Here is a 19,690-nt window from a genome sequence, read left to right as displayed (position 1 = left end):
GTGTGACATCAAAAGAAAAGTGCAAAACAGATGTTACAGAATGAAACATAAAATATTTAGCTCTTGCAATAGTAAGGTTGGCGGGCAGAGCACTCTCTAATGTATCTGTTTGTCTTAGTCTGTCAATTCCTGTTTTGTGATTTTCTGCGAATATGTATTGTACGAAGCGATATGTAAATTGGTGGCGCTATATAAATAAAATATAATAATAATCATCATCAAATAGACATCACTATAAAAACTAAGCATTTAACCAACAATAAGATCTAGGAGTGTCAATGAAATGAGAATCTCCAGAAGCTGAATACCAGTTCTCCAATACTACACAAACAATCTGACATAAAACCCAATGATTTAAGTACGAAAACATAGAAACATCTATTGTGACAGCAGAAAAGAACCAATTGGCCCATCAGGTTACTTTTTTATTCCATGGGATAGTTTCCCAAGCTTTCTTAAATTCCTGATGATAGAAGGTTATATCTCATATCTACTTCTTTTTCTGTAAAGTAAAGAATTTTCTTACTTTTTCCCTCATCCTTCTATCTTCTAACTTCAAATAACACCCTCTAGGTTTTCTACTTCTGTTTTAACTCAGAATGCTACATTTTACATACAGGTAGCCTATTATATAGACACTTTTTTAAAGAACATAAAGGTTAAGCCAAACCCTAAAAATGTTACATTTTGCTGTAAATATGTTCTATATTATATTTTTTTATTTTATATATTTTTTTATATGTATTTTTATGCTCTACAGTTCTCTCTCCCTCTCTCTGTCTCTCTCTGTGTTTAAGTGGTACAAACAACACCACAAAGATAAAGTGCTTATTTACTGCACATTTGAAGATACATGACTTAATTGATATGAAGACACTTTGAAAATCTAATTAACCGCACAGCTAGTTATTAACTCTGCAACCTTTAAAAGTAATTGACACAGAGGATTTTTTTCCCTACAATCCCATTCAAAACATCCCAACAGGTGACTTGACACAAGCCAGGTCACCGAACCCACCGCTAGCTCTTAAGATTTGACAGGCTAATGCAAAATAAGACAATCAACCAAATGGGATTGTAGGATTTCTGCCGAAGGCGCACGTGGTTGAGCAGTATGAAAGGAATGTCACATGAAGCTGGATCAGTCTGTCTATTCAACAATTAATTACGCTCACATTTTCTTAGTGTTAACCTGCGGTGTGCCAGAATGGTATGCATCGGGTACTACAAACACGTGTATCGTCACATGTCAATGGTACATTTTGCCAAGGGTGACTGTATTGAACTTCCCTGTTTGAGGCTGTATTTCTACCCATATGATATAATTTCCTCTTGAAGGGTAATTTCTTAACTAGTTTTGTTCAAGATACAATTGATTGATCAGAAAAAGACTGTTTACATACACATATAAGGCGTGTCACTGCGGGACTTGTCAGTCGCGCTGGGAGGGACTTAGGTTCTGGTGGAACAATGTGGGAGAGGTTGGGTTTTGGCATGCACGCTGAGCAGTTGATTGTGATGTGTAGGGTGAGCTGGGTATGGGTAAGTGTGATACATTGTGGCATTTAAGGAAGAGGAGGGATGGGGTGCAGAGGTACATTGTGCCATGCATTGGGTGGAAGGTACTGGGTGAGGCAGTAGATTGGTAGGGTGAGGCATTTATGGTATGGGGTGGTACTTCATGGCGAGAGAACATATATATATATATGTGTGTGTGGTTGAAGACTAGAAGACTTTGATGATTCTTTTATTTCATTCCCTCCAATTTTAAGGACCAGGCACAGTCTTATCTGTCTTCAGGTCTACAACTTCTAATCTTGTGACTGTGAATCCCATCTGTCTCTAGTTCTAATGTGATAAGCTTTCAGTACACGGCCCTCACCAACATATTAAAGCACATCCTGCTATGTTATCACTATGTCAGACCCACATATGTTTTGCAGCTATTCTTTGGGCACTTGCCTTAATGTGTACCCACTTCAAATATAGCTACACTACTGTTCAAAAGTTTTGGGGTCACTTAGCCTATTTCATGGAAAACAGGGGCATTTCTAGCTGTAACATAAATGCATAAGGGTTTTCTAACAACCAGTTAGCTTTTTAAACTTGCCAACATGTCATTGGAACACAGGCGTGATGGGAGCGATAAAGGACCTCTGTACACCTATGAAGATATTCCATTAAAAATCAGCCATTTCAGCTACAATAGTCATTTACAACAGCAATATCCACGTTGTATTTCTGATCCATCTTTTGAACGGTAATATATATATATATATATATATATATATATCCCTTTTAGTGTTCAGAAACGACTAGGACATAGGTAATTTCAAAATACGAAATGCAATTCTTGAATTTGTTCTTCATACTATAATAAACCAAGCCTCTGATATTCAAACAGAATATGCTGTAATATGGAATGTATCAGTTTATTCTGTAACTTAGAAACTCGACTGCAATGCCAGTGGTGACATCAAGCTGTTCGTTTTCACACTTCTAGTGTTTCCTATGTGCTAAACGTATCCATGACAGAAAGTGAAATTTCAGAAAAAAAGAAGCTTTCCTTACAGAACTGTAAATACTGCTTGGTACAAATGTTGAATAGTCACCTACATCTCCATGGTAGATATAAAAACAAATGAAACGCTGTCATTTACACATTGGATTGAAACATTGTCCTAGCAGAGGGATAGAAGGAATGTTAAAAAAAAGGGACAAGACATTTTTCCCCTTAAGGACAATGGGCGGTCCCTTAACCCATTGAAAACAATGCATTTTGAGCCCGTACATGTACGGGCTTTGTCATTAAGGGGTAAATGTCCTCCAGAGGGCCAAAGGATACATTTAATGACCTGCCAAGAATTGACCTGCGGCCTAACCTTGACAATCATGAGTCCAAGCTAAGCCTGAATCTCCTGCAACATAAGGAAAGCCCTCACAAGCACCTTTACAGACCATAATATAACAAAAAGAGGATTCCAAGCTAGCTTGGCTCAAGCTCAACAGTGGCTCTTCAGCTCCATTAAGGCTTACGTGTGTGAAACTGGTACGGATGGCACACCCTTGGATTTTGGGGTATTATCGGCAGTCCAGGGCACTGCCATTCTACTCCTATGTAACTTGAAAGATTTTCAACTATGTTTGATCCTTTTGCTAAAGACAGGTATAAGGCTGAGAATCAAACTTGAAGCTATTATATTTATTGTACTCACCATAAACAGAGGATAAAAACAATAAACTGACTATTAATCCTACATTTAGGAAGGGATAGTGCAACAAATGAATGTAAGATTTTTTTTTTTTAACATACGTTTGAGTTTATGGTTTAATGAGAAAAAACCCATCTTTCTGAATAGACTGGCTGTCTGTGACATATTTGTAATAAATAGATAGATAGATACATTGATAGATAGAATCTGCAAAAAGTGGTTTCCGTTGAAGGAAGAAGAGTTTAAAGTGTAAATGTAGACCTACATTAAAAAAAGGGTGTTTGATCACAAGAGATAAATTGATCTCAGGAAACGAATCCAGCCCTAGGAGGGTAACTGTGAAGCATGCGGCACAGTAACAAAGAAGAAAGAGAAACAAAGAGAAAATTCAGCAGATGGAAATCAAATACAGAAAAGGAAAAGAAAGGGAAGATAAGGCAGAATAAGGCAAATAACCCTGTTTGGGAGGGAATTGATTTTACGGTGAAATATGGTATCTTTTTTTCCCCCCTTTCTATTGTGGTCTGTGGGAGGATTGGTAACAGATGATTATGATAAACAGTAACCAAACTGCAAATTATGTGTGCCCATCCACGTAAAATGCATCAGTATATCTCTTTACGGAAAATCTTAAACAGATTCAAAAAGCTTTAACCCTTCAACTAAAAGAGAAAGTAAAGGCAACAAACAAGCTTCATCATTGAAAAAGTTATAGTTGTAGGGTTATAGCTGATTATCACTGTGACAAAAGCCCAGAGGGCATAAAAAGAAGAGGAGGAAAAAAATGCAAATAAAATATCCCATAAGTGGAAGTATATCATATAGAATAGCAACAACTACCTAGGGATGAGACATTTTAGAAATGTGATTGTGGCATTGGGGGTAAAATTGGGGTAAAATGATATCACATAGCCCAATTAATCTAGCTTTCTGCAAAATGAAATAAATGACACCATATTTAATAATATGCCAAGAAGTAAGAAAGTTATAAAAAAAGAAAAACAAGAATAAGAGATACATAATTCCACTCAAAGACCAGAAAGAGTTAAATTAGACTCAAACATGAAACTTCAGTTTGTTAAGAGAGATATTACACCAAAAAACCTTTTGATAGCAAATTATATTATTTTGCTATAAATCTGAAGACATAAATGTATATATGAAATTTGCAGAATTCACAAAATGCTTTTCTTTACATTTTCTTGAATAGATCTAGAATTTAATTTATATTGCCTTTGGGTCACTGTGATCTTACTATATAATTAAGAGTCAGAGCAAACATCTGGAAGTCAGGAGATCACTAATCAACTCAGCAGGACATCACAGCCAACTCATCAGAAAAGTAGACAAAATGGTACATTTTTACTTTGAAACATTTGAATACACCAGAAATGTAGACGAAATGGAGCACACATTGCTTTGTTGGGATTATGTGAATCTTTATCAAAAAATAGATTTAAGATATACACAAAAATAATGTATATTATATCTTCAATCAGAATATATTTAACATGTTATAAAAAAATATTAAATACATTGACATTTAATAATGAATACAAATAATCAGAATGTACCTTACACTCGTTAAAAAGTACTTTTTGCTCATTTAACCCTTTGTCGTGGGGGAGGGATTTACTACTACTCAAAATACATATTCAGAAAAAAGATTTTGCCACTTTTAGTTTGCATCGTATATATATATATATATATATATATATATATGTATATATATATGTATATATATATGTATATATATATATATATATATATGTATATATATATATATATATGTATATATATATGTATATATATATCAGAAAGAGTTAATAGTGTCTATGCAGAATAATAATGATTGAAATAATCTACTCGGTCTTACCTCTACAATGTCTGAATTTGTTCGACTTTCATGCGGCTCATTGTATTCTGTGTATTTGAGCAAAACCTTATCCATATCGGTGCTAGCGTACTGGAACAGTTTGTTAGTGCTGTTGAAGATGATTAGCGCTATTTCACAGTCGCATAAAACACTCAATTCGTAAGCCTTCTTCATTAACCCAAACTTTCTCTTCGTAAATGTCACCTAGAGGGGAAAAAATAAAAACAGTGTTTTTTATTTTATTTAAACATTCTATTGAAGGGATGGATTTTTTTAGTTTCTAATTTTTTTTTTTAATTGTATACAAAAACGCAAAGCAATAATTTAGATTCAAATACCACACAGAAAAGGGGGTTTGCAGGCCAGAGGGAGCCATCAATGGATTTTGTGAGGATTCACTTGTGCCCCACAATATATTATATTCTATACATCATTAATTTGAATATCCATCATTCACAGGCATATCTTATCTCAGTTTTCATTTCAACATTCTAGGTGGTAAGATGTCTGTACTGTATAACCACAGGAATTTTTGATGGTTCAAAAATTATGGAATAAAATAGATTATCAGAAATCGGATATTGGGTACACATGAGTGCCACTGATTTTGTTGTCTCATTACTTAATTCATTTTGGAAAAATAGAAACATAGAATTTGATGGCAGATAGGAACCTTTCAGCCCATCTAGTCTGCCATTTTTCCTAAAGACCATTACTAGTCCTTGGCCATGTGATAGCTTTATTTTTATCCCATACATATATATTGCTCACTGTATTAGCCTCTACCACTTCTACTGTCCTCGGTAAAGTCAAACATTACATCTAAGCCACTGACCTTCTACTTTTACATTATGACTTCTTGTTCTAGCATTTCTACTCCTTTGAAAGAAATGTCCCTTTAAGTATTTCAATGTTTCTATCACATGTCCCCTGCATCTTCTTCCCTCCAAATTATTGCTTATTGGTCCTCCCGTTTGGTGGAACATGATCGTACCGATTTCCACATGTTCCGACACATGCAAAGGTTCTAGACTTGTTCTAAGCACTTGCTTTGAACCATAGATATTTGCTTCTAAAAAACGTACGGCAAGAATTCACGCCGCATTACAGAAAAAAAAGATGATACATCAGTTACTGTATTACAAAAATATAAAAATATTGTATGAGTGACATCCAATCCAGTTTTAAATGACTAACTTGTACCCAAGCCAGAAAACCCAATATGTTGCTCTGGTTCATAACAGTTAAGATACTTAAATATGTATATCTTTATTGGAATGAGTCCTATAACTAAGAATACTGCAGCATTTGAATGTTGTGTTGAGACATGAGATCAGGTTGTTATGGTGATGGGTTAGCGGCATGGATTTATGACAATACTTCCACTTACAAAAACGATCTAAACAAGGTGTTCCTTCTCACGACTAGATTAGAATCTAATTGACAATTGTAATTTTGTATTTGGAATAAAACATGCACACCATTGTTGGAAGAAATATATTAATATGCAATGCACTACAGGCGCTGTCTGACAACCACGTTATTAAAAGCAGTAGAGATTTTTGTTGTTGTATAAATCACATATCTTTTAAAATCAATTAATAATTTAAGAACCTGCCTCTACTTTGTGCAGGAGATTGGCAGTTATGTCTACACAATATTATTTTTTTTATTAAATATACATTTCTCTTTGTAAAGGGATACTGTCATCCGATGATTTAACTGAGTATTCAGTTACACATAGAATTCTCTTTTTTTGCTTTTATAAAAAGCATATTATATATATATATATATATATATCAAATAATTTATTGATATATAATCTATAGAGCCATCGTATTCCACAACTCTGTAAAATACAAGAACAAAGAGAGGTAAAAGTTGCCAAAAAGATTTTTCGATATAGTTAACTCCTGGCACTTTTATAACTTTCTTTAATATATACCTGGTACAAAGTAAAAATACTAGAACAAGACTTTGCTATCATAATGAAGCAGGTGGAAAAATACCAGGTGCCAGATATAATTCTGTGTTTTATAAGAGTGGCTCTTTTATACATTGCGTTTTATACTGCTCATGGTACGGTACGGAATTCAGCGAACTTTTGAACAGAAGAAACACAAAATTCCAGTGGATGCCATTTAAAACCTTGTTTTATATGGTTACATTCCAAATGCAATTTGAAACCAACTGCCAACCCCCTGAATGTTTGAATGCCAGCTGGTAATGCCATAGGATTTTGCAAGCACTTTAAAGCCAGTCAGTAGGTCTATAACCGTTCAAAGGAGCGGCTCTCACATGCTTTCAGTCTGAGCGTTTATCCCTTCCAGCTTAAAGAGCTTTCACACTCATTACTGATACAGCTAACAGAATACATTGTTCAGAAGTACGGTATATTAAACATTCTAATGTGAATTTTGGTGTCCAAAGGACAATGAACTTATGAAAGAACCAAGGATCAAGAAATTACTTTAGGATCTCCCATGATCCCAATAGCAGCAATTATGGATCTCAAGCCTCCAAAAAATGGGGCAAAATAATTTTTTTACAGGTGGAATTTTAAGAAATGGTAAACAGCCTAGGTTACTCCAGGTGAAGTGGACTCCATCGCCCACAACACTGTATTTTACTTAAAATATATTGATCCCCCACTTCAGCAGCAAGAGCATTTCTACCTCTGGCATAAATTAGTTTTATGGATTGTTTTATGTACAAATTAACCATACCAGCAATGCACTAAAGCACCAAAGGATCCAGGTAGCCATGGCTCATAGGATTTTAGATCTGGCTGCTAACTGTGATTATCTCAACTCTGGATGTTTGGCTGCTTGCAGGTAGTCTGCAGTAAGAAAGACAGCCCAACAGGGATTTGGTTAATCCATAAACAGGACAAAATTAAGGAGTCGGTGGCAGGAAAATAAACCAGCCGCTAAACACCTCTTTACCAAGTTTATTGAGTTAAAAACATGAGAAAAAGCATTAGGGTGCAAATCAACAGGGTAAATCGGGAAAAATGAGAAAATGAATTAAAATCATACCATAAATGGTAAATAAGGAATATTACTCACTGAGCTGAATATATTTCTAAGATTGTTTTTAAGAATTGAATGAATGAAAATATGAAACCATATGTATTTGATGAATAATCACAAAGCAGAGACTAGCACGGTGGACAGCCAGTGATATGCAAACAGCTGTCTGCTTGTAGGTTTGTGGGTTCTTTGATGGAAAGGTTCTACTGCTCTGTCACCCATACCACAACTGATGTTCCACCTTCAATCATCACAGCTACTGATCTAGTCCCACGATGAGAAAAACCCAGTCATGTTGGGTCAGCTGTCCGTCGGTAAACTTGCTGGTTGTTCACTTACAACACGCTACTATTTTAAAAGTATGCTGTATACTTATTAGGATACATGTAAACGGATGGGGGATGAGATGGGACAGTAAGAGTTTTCCCCTTTACTCAATACCTAATATGTATTTGGTTGAAGTATAACTAAATGGTGAATTGGAAAAGACATTCCTGGTAATATAAAATACCCAAATCCTTCCCAGGAATAATTCTTTCATCAAGAAGAATTCAATCAAGTAGACTTGATCGTGTTTTTATTTGAATAAACCATCAGCAGTTTATTTTATTCAAGTTTATTTACTTAATGTATAATAGAGTGCAGTTAATAGACTGCCTGTACAGGAAAAGTTTACCCGTTTTTGTTAGATATATGTATTTTATTTTGTAAACTTCCCATATGACAGCATAGTATGATAAACACAGCGCCCCCCTCTGTCCTTCTCAACAGACATCTATACCACTGGCACTTAGAGGGCACTGCTGGGTTAATTAATATTCTGCAAGGTAGGGACATACACCAGGAGCCCCATGGCAAGCAACCACGCAATACACTTGGAGCATGTGCATGCAGCCCAATGGCATGCACCCAAGCAATACACTTGAAGCATGACCATGCATTCCAATGGCACCTAACCAAGCAAAACATGGACAGCATGCGCATGCAGCCTAATGAAATGTAATCAAGCAAAGCACTGGGAGCATGTGAATGCAGCCCCATGGCAAGCAACCAAGAATTACACTGGGAGCAGCCCCTATGGATCCACGATGGGCCTACGGAGGCTCATCTTCAGCTTTCTCACCTCCCGGGACACACCAGTCCCTTTAAACTCTATAGTTCAACCTTCGACCTATCATTATGTTATAGTACAATACAGATAAAAAGATATAGGTACTTAATAACAAAAATACAAGTTCAACTTTTAATTATTGTATTTATTTTCCTTCTGCTGAAGTTCACAATGGCAGAAGAATGGAAAGTTTCTCTGCGGGAACATTGAAGGAAGGTGGAAAGAAATGGATTATGCCAATAATTGGTGGAATCTGCTCGTTTCTGAAGCCTGCGCTGCGACTCAGTGGAATTTTCCATAGCACCTTAACCAGAGTAGATAAATAATGCTGCACATATGGAATCCAAACTGTTACATGATTATTCAGATTATTTTCATCCATCGGAATAGAAAAATATGTATACATGGAAACCAACGTGACAAATATGCTGAGAAAATTTGCACATTCTAAGTGTTCCAGGTATAAATATTTTTATTTTCTCGTAACCTTATTTTCAAATCAGACTAGATGTTGACCACAGTACTGTAGATAGACTTTCTATATACAGTATGCTGTCTGTAGTACCGAAACCTCAACTTTCAGCATTTCTCTATCTCACCATCAAAGCCTTCAAATCCACAGTTTGTAAATACCCTAAAAAAACTATTTTTATTTATTTTGGAGGCTGCTAAATCTTTAAGGTGGAAAGCAGGATGGGCGAAAAACCAAAATATGGTAAACTATTTTATTTAACAAATCGTGTCTCTCATGTAGACAAACAGACGTTTGGCTTAGTGTCATGGGAGTCAGTTTCTATGAAATAATGACCAACTACTGAATACATTTATTACTGAGACCATCTGTAAATTTTCCGAGACCAAAACTATTATCACAATAAATTGTTCTCATCGGAGATAATATAAACAAGACCTTAATATTTTTTTCTAGAATCTCATCCACCATGAAGGATTCTCCCCGACATAAAGTATTAGTATTAGGTAAATATTAAGATGGAGAGATATTAAATTTACGGAAAAAAAAGTGGAAGATTTACGGAAGAAAAGACTTTCGAGCCACAATAAAAAAAACATTTAGTCTTATATATAGTTTAAGTTATTTAAATATTCTTAATGACTGAATAGGCCGCAAATATTTATGTTAAGCACGGGTCTTCAAGATTTGATTAGGCAGAAATGTGCGTAACCTAAAGGTCAATAAAAACTTAATTCTCTAATGTGAGAATGGTCAGGAAGCACATTTGTCTCCATTTCCTGTCAAAACAGGAAAAGAGTAACTTCTTCCTTTTCACAATGACTTCAGTTGTGTTTCCCACCTCTAGCTCTCTTTCCCCCCAGGGCCATGATAATCGCTCCTTAAGAGAGAGCGAGAGATAGAGAGAGAGGGAGAGAGGAGAAAAGGCTAGCAGCTGGCTAATTTTCAATATACACAACGAACTGTGAGGTTATCGAGCTCCAACCTCGCTCTAAATCAGAAATCAGAGCTCTCACGGCTCTCCAACTCTACCTGCATCAGCACGTACGGACAATGGATACTTTATTTCTTTGTTCCATAAAACTATGCCTGAAAGGTTACAAACCCAAGATATTTTATCTAAGTTTTACCTGAATTTTAACTTATCGCAGCAATAAAAATCCCAACGAGGTTAAGATGAAATGCAAGTGACAGATGTTTCATGTTACAACGTTTATATAAAATGAAACTTGGACAACTGAAAAGTTAAAAAAAGACGATAGAGAAATCCACTTTTCCTAACAGTGAATTTTTTTCTGGGTTTGCAAGATAAAAAAAAAATACTTTGAAGAGAAAGGGACACAAGGTCTTTTTTTGTAATATAAGCTTTTGTCTTGGGATTTAAGACAGAGGATGGAGGCTCTTATATCTAAAAATGTAACTAATGCTAAATAAAGAACAAGTAAAAAGCAGGGAATATGGAGCCATGTTCTGAAGTAACGAGCATGTAATAGTGCACTAGGCTGATCTAAGAAAGGTTCCGGTTAGGGTAACATTCACTTCTTTCAATGACTCATCTGAGCGCCGTTAAGAGGGATTTATTGCACTATACGTCTCTTTGATATTCCCCGTTGACATGTTTATTTGACGGCAATGTTCTCTATTCGCCGTTTTCCTTGTTTAGTATAAATTGGTGAGCTAGCCATAATTCTATATCTGTCAACAATATTTGTTGTAAGCGCTAAAAACATGCGGCTGTACAATATATGTGTACGTGTTACATTCAAGGGGAATATAATGATTTATTGTAAGTGTACTTTTTGTTCCTGATAGTCCTTATTGATACATGTAGCCGTTTGTATCATGAACTATGTTCTTTTTAACGCATGGGTCTTGGAGTGCACTGTTAATATCCATTTGTATATCATTATTGATGTTATAATAAAAAAAGAGCAAAAGCATCAATCCAATTAATTTAAATGACCAATTTCCCCTTTCCTTTATTGAGACTTTGTTCTCCACTAATTGAATATCATTGTCTTCTTCCCAACCCTCTGTTTCTCAAGCTATTGTCCTTTTAAAATAATGCTATTATTTCTTCCTTTAACCTATCTTGGAAATATCATTCAAAGCAAAATGTATCTGTAGTTTAATGTTTGGGATTGTAGCACTGCCTATTCAAACTGTTCAAAGACACCAAGAAATATCAGTAAATCTACAATACATATCAAAAGATCATGGACTAATACCATGCCCTAATTAAGACTGCTATAAGGCTTCTAATCTATATGTTAGAAAATAATTTACATTATTACGGGGTATGGGCTATCTATGTATGCAGCAGAGATCAATCCTTTGTACCTTCCCATTGTTGATGCCTGAGTGATGCCTCCTATTTTATGGAAAGTGGCCTCCATAAAATGGTTGACCATGCACATTACTGGATTTTTCTAAATAATTTCCAATTAATCAGTAAAAAAATATTCTACAGACAATTTAGTGTCTGTGTCCAGTGAGGACAGTCAATCAAATATTAAAGAGGTTAAATATCTGATCCCTGATTATGTGTCCCAGTCCTTAGAAGACATTGGTCTCCTCCTTGGTAGACGTTCATTTAAACATTCACTGCATTCATAAATATTTGGAAACGTGATGGTATGTCTTGTTCATATACCCAAGCTTGCCAGCACCCCTTTAGGACTTAGGTTCCCAATATTGAGAGTTTAAGTAAATTCATATTTTCTGAGCAAATTATCCAAGCGCCAGATACCTCTCCCTTGGAAGAGGTTAAAATAAAAAGACCCAAAGTAATTGCTAAGTTACTGAAAAATTGACTACATGAAAAGGGGATTTCATGTTCATTTATAAAAGCAAACTGTAAACCAATTAAAACAAATATAGTGGTTTTCTATTGACAGAATTATTGCTCTACGGTTTGGCCCACAGCAAAAAGTATTCTGCAGGGACAGCGCAGAATGTATCTGTAGTAAATCATGGTTTTTGTTTGTTTTTTGAAACTCAGTATTTCACGACTAATAGCTGAAATCATATAAATAGTACATCAATATCCCTGAGAGGAGCACGGAAAAGACTCAAACTGCACCCATTTGTGGACCTTCAACCCATCCCACCCAACAAACACCTTTAGCCCTTACTTTTCATTATCTCAACATTCTTGTCTAGGCCAACCAAGTGCCCTGGTTCTTCGGAGAACATAGAGCTTTGGAGCTGCTCAAAACCAACATGTGCTAATGATTCAGATGTTGCTGCCCTCAAGGCCATGCTGGCTATCAAGTCCCTGCCGTCTGTCACAATAGATATGTTGCCATGGTTCTAATGCCGCTTTCAATGTCAGGCACATCAACGACTATTTATATTATTATTTCACAAATGGGGGTTCAACTCCAACCATGTATGATGAAATATTGCTCAGATCTGCACAGCTAATATGTTATTACTTGTACAATCAGCCTTAATTTTACATCGGTTGCTTACAGATGTTTATAATCTTTACATTAAGACCTGACATTAAGTTAACTCCCAGGAGGCTGCAATTTACATCCCATGCCCTCTCATTAACATGTATTTGACCCCTAAAATTAAAGCTGCCCCATACCCCCATTTCACATGATCTGAAATGTATAATATTATACTTTTTAACAATGGGAGTATTTGGTTTAGTTGGAAAAGACTAGTTAAAGCTACATTATATAAAAAAAGGTAATATCTAAATTTATTTTGCCATTAGAAAATACAAAACCTTTGTCTTTAGCGCAACAAGAAGCTTCAATGAGAGATTTGGACAACATCCTAAATAGGACAAATGGAAATTTATACCCTAACGGAAGAGCCATTACTGTGTTTTAACTAAACCGAAACCAGAAGCCCTCTTGCAAATGTGGTTCTAAGGTAGGAAACAAAGGATGGTGTGATAATCATGGGGAGGAAAAATGCGGGACCTTTTAGTCCTAAAGGAAGGGAACATGATAATATAGAATTTGTTTCGTATTGTTCGCTCTTGTGACTTCACAACCACAGTGATATTTATACAGTTCAGGAATGAGTGGAGTAGCAATCACGCCTTTATTGGTTTAATGCGAAGGGTTAAAGTTCATAACATGCATGGTGCTGAAAATAACCCAGCTGTCAAAATTCTCATACAAAAAGTATATATATGGGACTGGGAGGAGCAAAAAGCGGATTATTCATCATATATCTGAAATAAACCAAACGGCTTGAAAATGTCTAAGGTTATAAATATTTAACTAACATCCGACTGATTATGTGACCTGATGCACTAATTTATCCAATCGGTGAGTCCTAATTTCCACTGATCAGATGAACCGATCTATTGACAAACACTCAACGGCCAAGACTAGACCTTTTTCAGAGCTTAAAGGACACAATTTATGGTTCAAGATCATTGCCTCAATACTGATACTAATGGTTTATACTGTATATACATGCTACATTTCTCACATAGTATACGGTATGCATACATTTTACCCACAATCCTACTGATACAAAATTACTATGTCATTCCGTCCGTTAATAATATATAGTAAACACCTATATATATATATATATATATATATATATATATATATATATATATATATATATATATATATATATATACATACACTATATAATTCAGAAAATACAAAAAAATAAAACTGAAAGGTTGGAAAATGTAAAATACCAAATAAATACCAATAAAAAAACAGGCTTACTTATGTAGCATATGCTTCTTCATTGTTTACTTTTTATATGTGGGTATTCCTACATATTGATCCATGTTAAATACATAAACAAGGCTTTCTCTAATGCAGCCTAGTATATAGTATATACACAATACTGTTCAAAAGTTTGGGGTCACTTAGCTGTTTTCATGGAAAACAAGGAAATTTCTAACTGTGCTAACATAATTGTAAAAGGGTTTTCTAATTAACAATTAGCCTTTTTAACTTAAACTTGGATTAGCGAACACAACGTGGTTCTGGGATACTATGAGCATATTATACCTTCTATAGTCAATAGTTAACCATTTGCATCAATCTGTCTTTAAAGCTCCTGATTCCCTTTGACAATTTGGAATGGAGGGTATCATTTCTTTTGTGTATAATCGTATTACTGCCTGTAAATTTACCTCTCATAATGCTTAGAAAAGCTAAATAAGCCAACTGTATGAGCAATTAGTCGAGTAACCATAGACGACCCATTTACTACTAATATTTGAAAAGTAGGACTTTGTCTGATGAAGCATGTAATGTGCCAATGCTATGATTTGTCAGGTCTTAATTAGCCAGATAAATGTGAGCTGCATTATGTAGCTCCCACTTCGATTCCTTGCCAAGCAGAAAAGTGGAGACAAACAATTAGGAAAAACAGAAAGCCAACCGTGGAATACAGTCTGTCATGGCGTGTTCAGTGTAGCTTGGCACATTCATGCCGACGTCGCCACCCGTCATAAATTATGAAATCTTACTTTAAAAAATGATGATGTTTTTGTCTAAAAAGATTTTTGCCCTTACCATGGTTTTAGGTAATAAGTAAAGAGATAAGTGATGGATATATCGATAGATCAATAGATAGATAGATAGATAGATAGATAGATAGATAGATAGATAGATAGATAGATAGATAGATAGATAGATAGCTGTAATAATTGTAGAAATTCTTTCCTTCTCTGCAATCTCTATAAGAAATACCCCAAAAGGTTATTTTTTTAACAAATGCTTTTTTTAAAAAAAAAATCTTTCTGTAAGTCAAAGTTTAAATATCTAGCACTTGCACACAGAACAATGAAGCCCCACTTAGAAGAAGCTTTTTAAAGGTGTGAAGTGAGATAATTAAGAATGTGGAACAATTAAAGCACAATTACTGGAAGATAGAATGCAGATATTTTCTTCTTTAGAAAAAAAAATCCTGTGTCGGTTCAAATTTAATTCAAATAAATAAAATTATTAGAAGAGAATTTCTTTTGCTATAGATCCCCTTTTCAGTAATTTTTTTAATGAGTTTATTAGAAAACATGTTTGTAATTTGTGTATTGTATTAAGTATTTACATGTAGTTCCATGGGCCTGCACGATATATAGGAAGAATGTAAGCGCCAATGTAAAATATGCATATTTATTATTTAAAGGGTACCCTGAACACATATGGGCTACTAAGTTACAATTGTAAAAGGTGTCCAATGGGCAGTTAAATAGTTTTCTAGGTTAAATTCCATCAAAGTGCATTCAGTGCGAAGGCCCCCAAATGCACTAGTCCTGTGGCTGCCAAGTTGTGTTACTATTCTATCCACAAGCAGCGCTCAAAAGGACCTTCTCACACCAGTTCAGGTGATCGGTAATGACATTTCTTGCCAAATTCAGCAAAAAAACCTAAGAATCTCATTACGACCACTGCTATTTATTGGTGTGATTCCAAATAATTACTCACAAATTCTCTTCCGCCATTTCCCCGCGAATAAATAGGTGTCTAAAGATATAATTCCTCTTTGTCCAGCTAATCTTGAAGATAAATATGTAGGGTCTGTATACATATAGAAACAAATAATTTGCAGATAAGAACCATTTGGCCCATCTTGTCTGCCCATTTCTCCTTTTATAATGACTCTAATAAGGCCTTGGTCTTATCTTAAATATTGCTTCATGCCTATCCCATGCATGTTTATATTCCTCTCTGTTTTAGCCTCTACCACGTCTGATGGGAGGCTGTTCCATTTATCTACCACCCTTTCTGTGAAGTAAAACATCCTTACATTACATCTAAGCTTTGGATCCTGGACTTTGTTAAAGCCCATTTAAGTATTTCTCTGTCTTCTTTCCTCCAAGCTATTCATTTTGAGATCCCTTAGTCCGTTATCCTGCAAACCATTCACCGTTTGAGTACCCCTCTGAACTCTCCTCGACTTCTGTTGGTTGGCTGATGAAAATAAGAACAGAATGAACAAGCCTAGAACTAAAAGCTTGCAGATTCGATTATTTTTTTTCCTTGTAAGACAAAACCTTATTTCCCATTACTATACAGTGTTGTGATTAGACGGTGGCACATTTTTCCCACGAACATGACAAGCCGCCTCCATGCAAGTTGCTGCGCTAGTGCCACCATTGCTCTTCTTGTCAATTATTTTACAATGTAACGAAACCCAAAATGTTTCTACATACGGCATCTATTAATGTATTCACTGTGATTAATTACATGAGTGTGATTCTTAAGGAAGGACTCATTACTTTGTATCCTGATGGGAACAGCCAACAACAGTTTTCCCGAGAAATAGCTGTATTTTCTTACCTGTCTGTTGCGTTCATCCATTATCCTCGTGATCTGAATCTTTTTTCTCCCCATAGTCCCCGTTTTCCTTTCTTCCCTCGTCCTTGAAGCTATGTATTTCCCTTCCTCTTCCCTTCTCTCTTCCTTCTTTCAACAATTCTTTCACTTTCTTTTTTTTGCACTTTTCAATTCCCAGATCCCGTCATTCGTGCCTAAAACAAAATATGCACAAGGTCAACATTACTTTAATAGCAAAGCTTAAAAGATAACATTGTTAAAGCTCTGTATGCCGTCAACGTAGGCCTATCGATATGATATGCCGGCCTTTTAAAATTCGCACACAATAGACATAAAACCAGTGACCTCTTACTACTATAATCACAAGAATATGTCTTTTCCAAATTGAATTTGTGTTTAGCGGACTAGTTCACTAATTTTATTATACACTTGCTTTGTTATTTAAATGATAGTTTCTAATTGTGACCATTCCAAAAAGTTTACACCTTGTTAAAGCACTATATAAAGTTTACAAGTGTGTTTTGTTTACTGGAAAGCACAGAAGAAGAGGTCAAGGTTATTTACAATGTACTTAAAATCACATTAGGCTTCGTTAAACTAGTTAGTAACTCCATCTATTTTCCTTTGATCGTAACTGAGCTGTTAAATACATAAATTATCGTTATTAATGTTTAGAACCAGTAGACGGAAATAAAAGTACAATTTGTATATTTTACTGAATCAACATTCAATTGCTTTCGTATAGAAGTGATCATGCTTGTGCAGCCTTTTAATTACTAAATTCTAAAGTCAGGGGTTGAATGCTGTGTATACAGAAATCCTTTTACGCCCGAGGCAGCTTTCTATGAAACATCTGGCTGCCAAAGGCGTTCAATGCTTTGTGGTGGAATGGGTTAATGTCCCCTGTACGCGTGGGCATGAAAATGTGCTACATCCTTTTCATTTGCTGGAATGTCCTTTCTGCTATGCTTCTAGCAGCCAAACTGATAGATCCTCACAACACACCGTGTAACATTAAGCCAATGTCCTGGCAATTTAATCCATTGTTTGGCTCCAATTCAAAGCCGATGAGGTAGAAAAGCTGTAACACGCCGAGGACGTCTCACCAGACACCGCTGCTTTCTTCGAACGAACGCAGCTCCTTCATCAATTCACTTATACTCCTCACTCAAATCAATTCTTGTCCACTTCCTAATTTATAAATATCTGTATATTTGTTGTAAGCCGAACTGGATGATGTAACTTTGTTCTTGTTCGCTAGTTTGTTTTATATATACGTTTAATTTTTTAAAATAATAATAATATAGTAAAATATAGCTATTTTGAAATTTACAACAAAAATTTCACTGCTTAGTAAAGTTTAATTAGGGTGTAATATATTTAATATAAAATTTGTATTATAAATGTCATCATAGTGAGTCAGATCCCATCCAATATGAAAAAAAACCCCAAAAATTTAAAATAAGCCAATAATCGTGATTAGTTAACAGCCGTTAATGGATACATAACTATTAACATATGGTTTTAAAGATGCCGGCATGGCAGACAGAAATTGCCAAAACCCAAATTTCCCTGCAAACTATAATTACTTGTCAGACTATTTTTTGTAATCAATTTTGTTTCTTGAGTGAGACACAACAGCCTTTTTTAAATATCCCACTTCCTAAAAGCATCAAAAGGTTAAGGGGGCAACCTTCCTACATAAGCGTTTTGCATTTAAAGGGATACTAACACCATTTCCTTATCAGCATGTTTTAATTCAAACAAAATAAATACAAAAAAAAAACAAAACACATAGAAAAAACTTATCGGCATACATACTAATTTTATGAACACAATGAATGTATATCATATTTCTATTGATTAAGGATATATGTGCAACGTGCACTTCAAGCCTATCACAATCAGTACAAAATGCTACCAAATTGGATTACGCTTGCTCATTTGTTTTGACAGTCTTCTTACCTCCGACATTAAGTTAAAAAGTAGCTCACATGCAGGACCCAAAGGAGCTTAACAGGCTTTCTCAGTAGCCATAAGCCAATATGTTAATCCTCAGCAAAAGCATATGGAACAATTTCTTTCCTGTGTTTCAGCTGGAGTCAGTGTCCCTATCGGCTTACAGCACTGTGCCTGCATAAGCTTCTGTTCACACCGGGGTGGAAGGTCAGGGTGGACAACTTACATGATTGGTTAGGAGAATGAAAGCTGCTTTATGGATCACGACCGTGGAAGAAAAAAAAAAAGAATCAGACAGCTACAAGGAAGAGTTGAGTCCTCTCCCAGTACAGTAACAGAATCATGGGTCCCTCCCACAGGCTTATCAGTTCTACATTTTCAGACTTTCAAACAAAACGTATTCAACAGCTTGTTGTAAAGTAAATAGTAGCAGACAACTTTTCATTAAAAAATATTTATATTCATAAAATTATAAAAATATCAATACTTTGATATTATTACAATAATCACTTTTAGAATGAACTTAAGTACAATACATGGATTCAAATTAATTATTATCCTAGAAAATCTAGATTTTTTTTTAAATCAAAATGTATTTTATGGAAACTTAAATGTTATTGCTGCCCCTTTATTTTATCTGATGTACTGTGCAAATTGTATTTAGAATTAAATGACTCACTTATGGGAAAAGTGCCACAGAAACTTATACTTTAAATTGGGAATTTTACTAAATACCAAATTTAAACAGAAC

At 35.1% G+C, this 19,690-nt stretch overlaps 1 protein-coding gene across 11 annotated transcripts in view; it reads right to left on the bottom strand.

Annotated features, from left to right (window-relative positions):
• The window catches only part of LOC149303046 (myocyte-specific enhancer factor 2C-like), a 56,206-nt gene extending 39,169 nt beyond the window's left edge, over positions 1-17,037 (bottom strand). For all 11 annotated transcript variants that reach the window (XM_089481920.1, XM_089481925.1, XM_089481921.1 and 8 more), the window contains exons 1-2: positions 16,984-17,037; positions 5,089-5,292 (exon numbers count right to left, since the gene is read on the bottom strand). In XM_089481920.1, coding sequence (XP_089338046.1) covers positions 5,089-5,292; positions 16,984-17,037 — 258 coding nt within the window. The remainder of the gene's footprint in view (positions 1-5,088; positions 5,293-16,983) is intronic.
• Between the last annotated feature and the right edge of the window lie 2,653 nt (positions 17,038-19,690).

Source organism: Sceloporus occidentalis, unplaced genomic scaffold, assembly GCF_023333645.1.
Source record: "Sceloporus occidentalis isolate IW3139 unplaced genomic scaffold, rSceOcc1.0.p SCAF_16, whole genome shotgun sequence".
NCBI classification, from domain to species: Eukaryota; Metazoa; Chordata; class Lepidosauria; order Squamata; family Phrynosomatidae; genus Sceloporus; species Sceloporus occidentalis.
The sequence above is the reverse complement of the archived record's forward strand: the minus strand, read 5'-3'. Positions and strand labels throughout refer to the sequence as shown.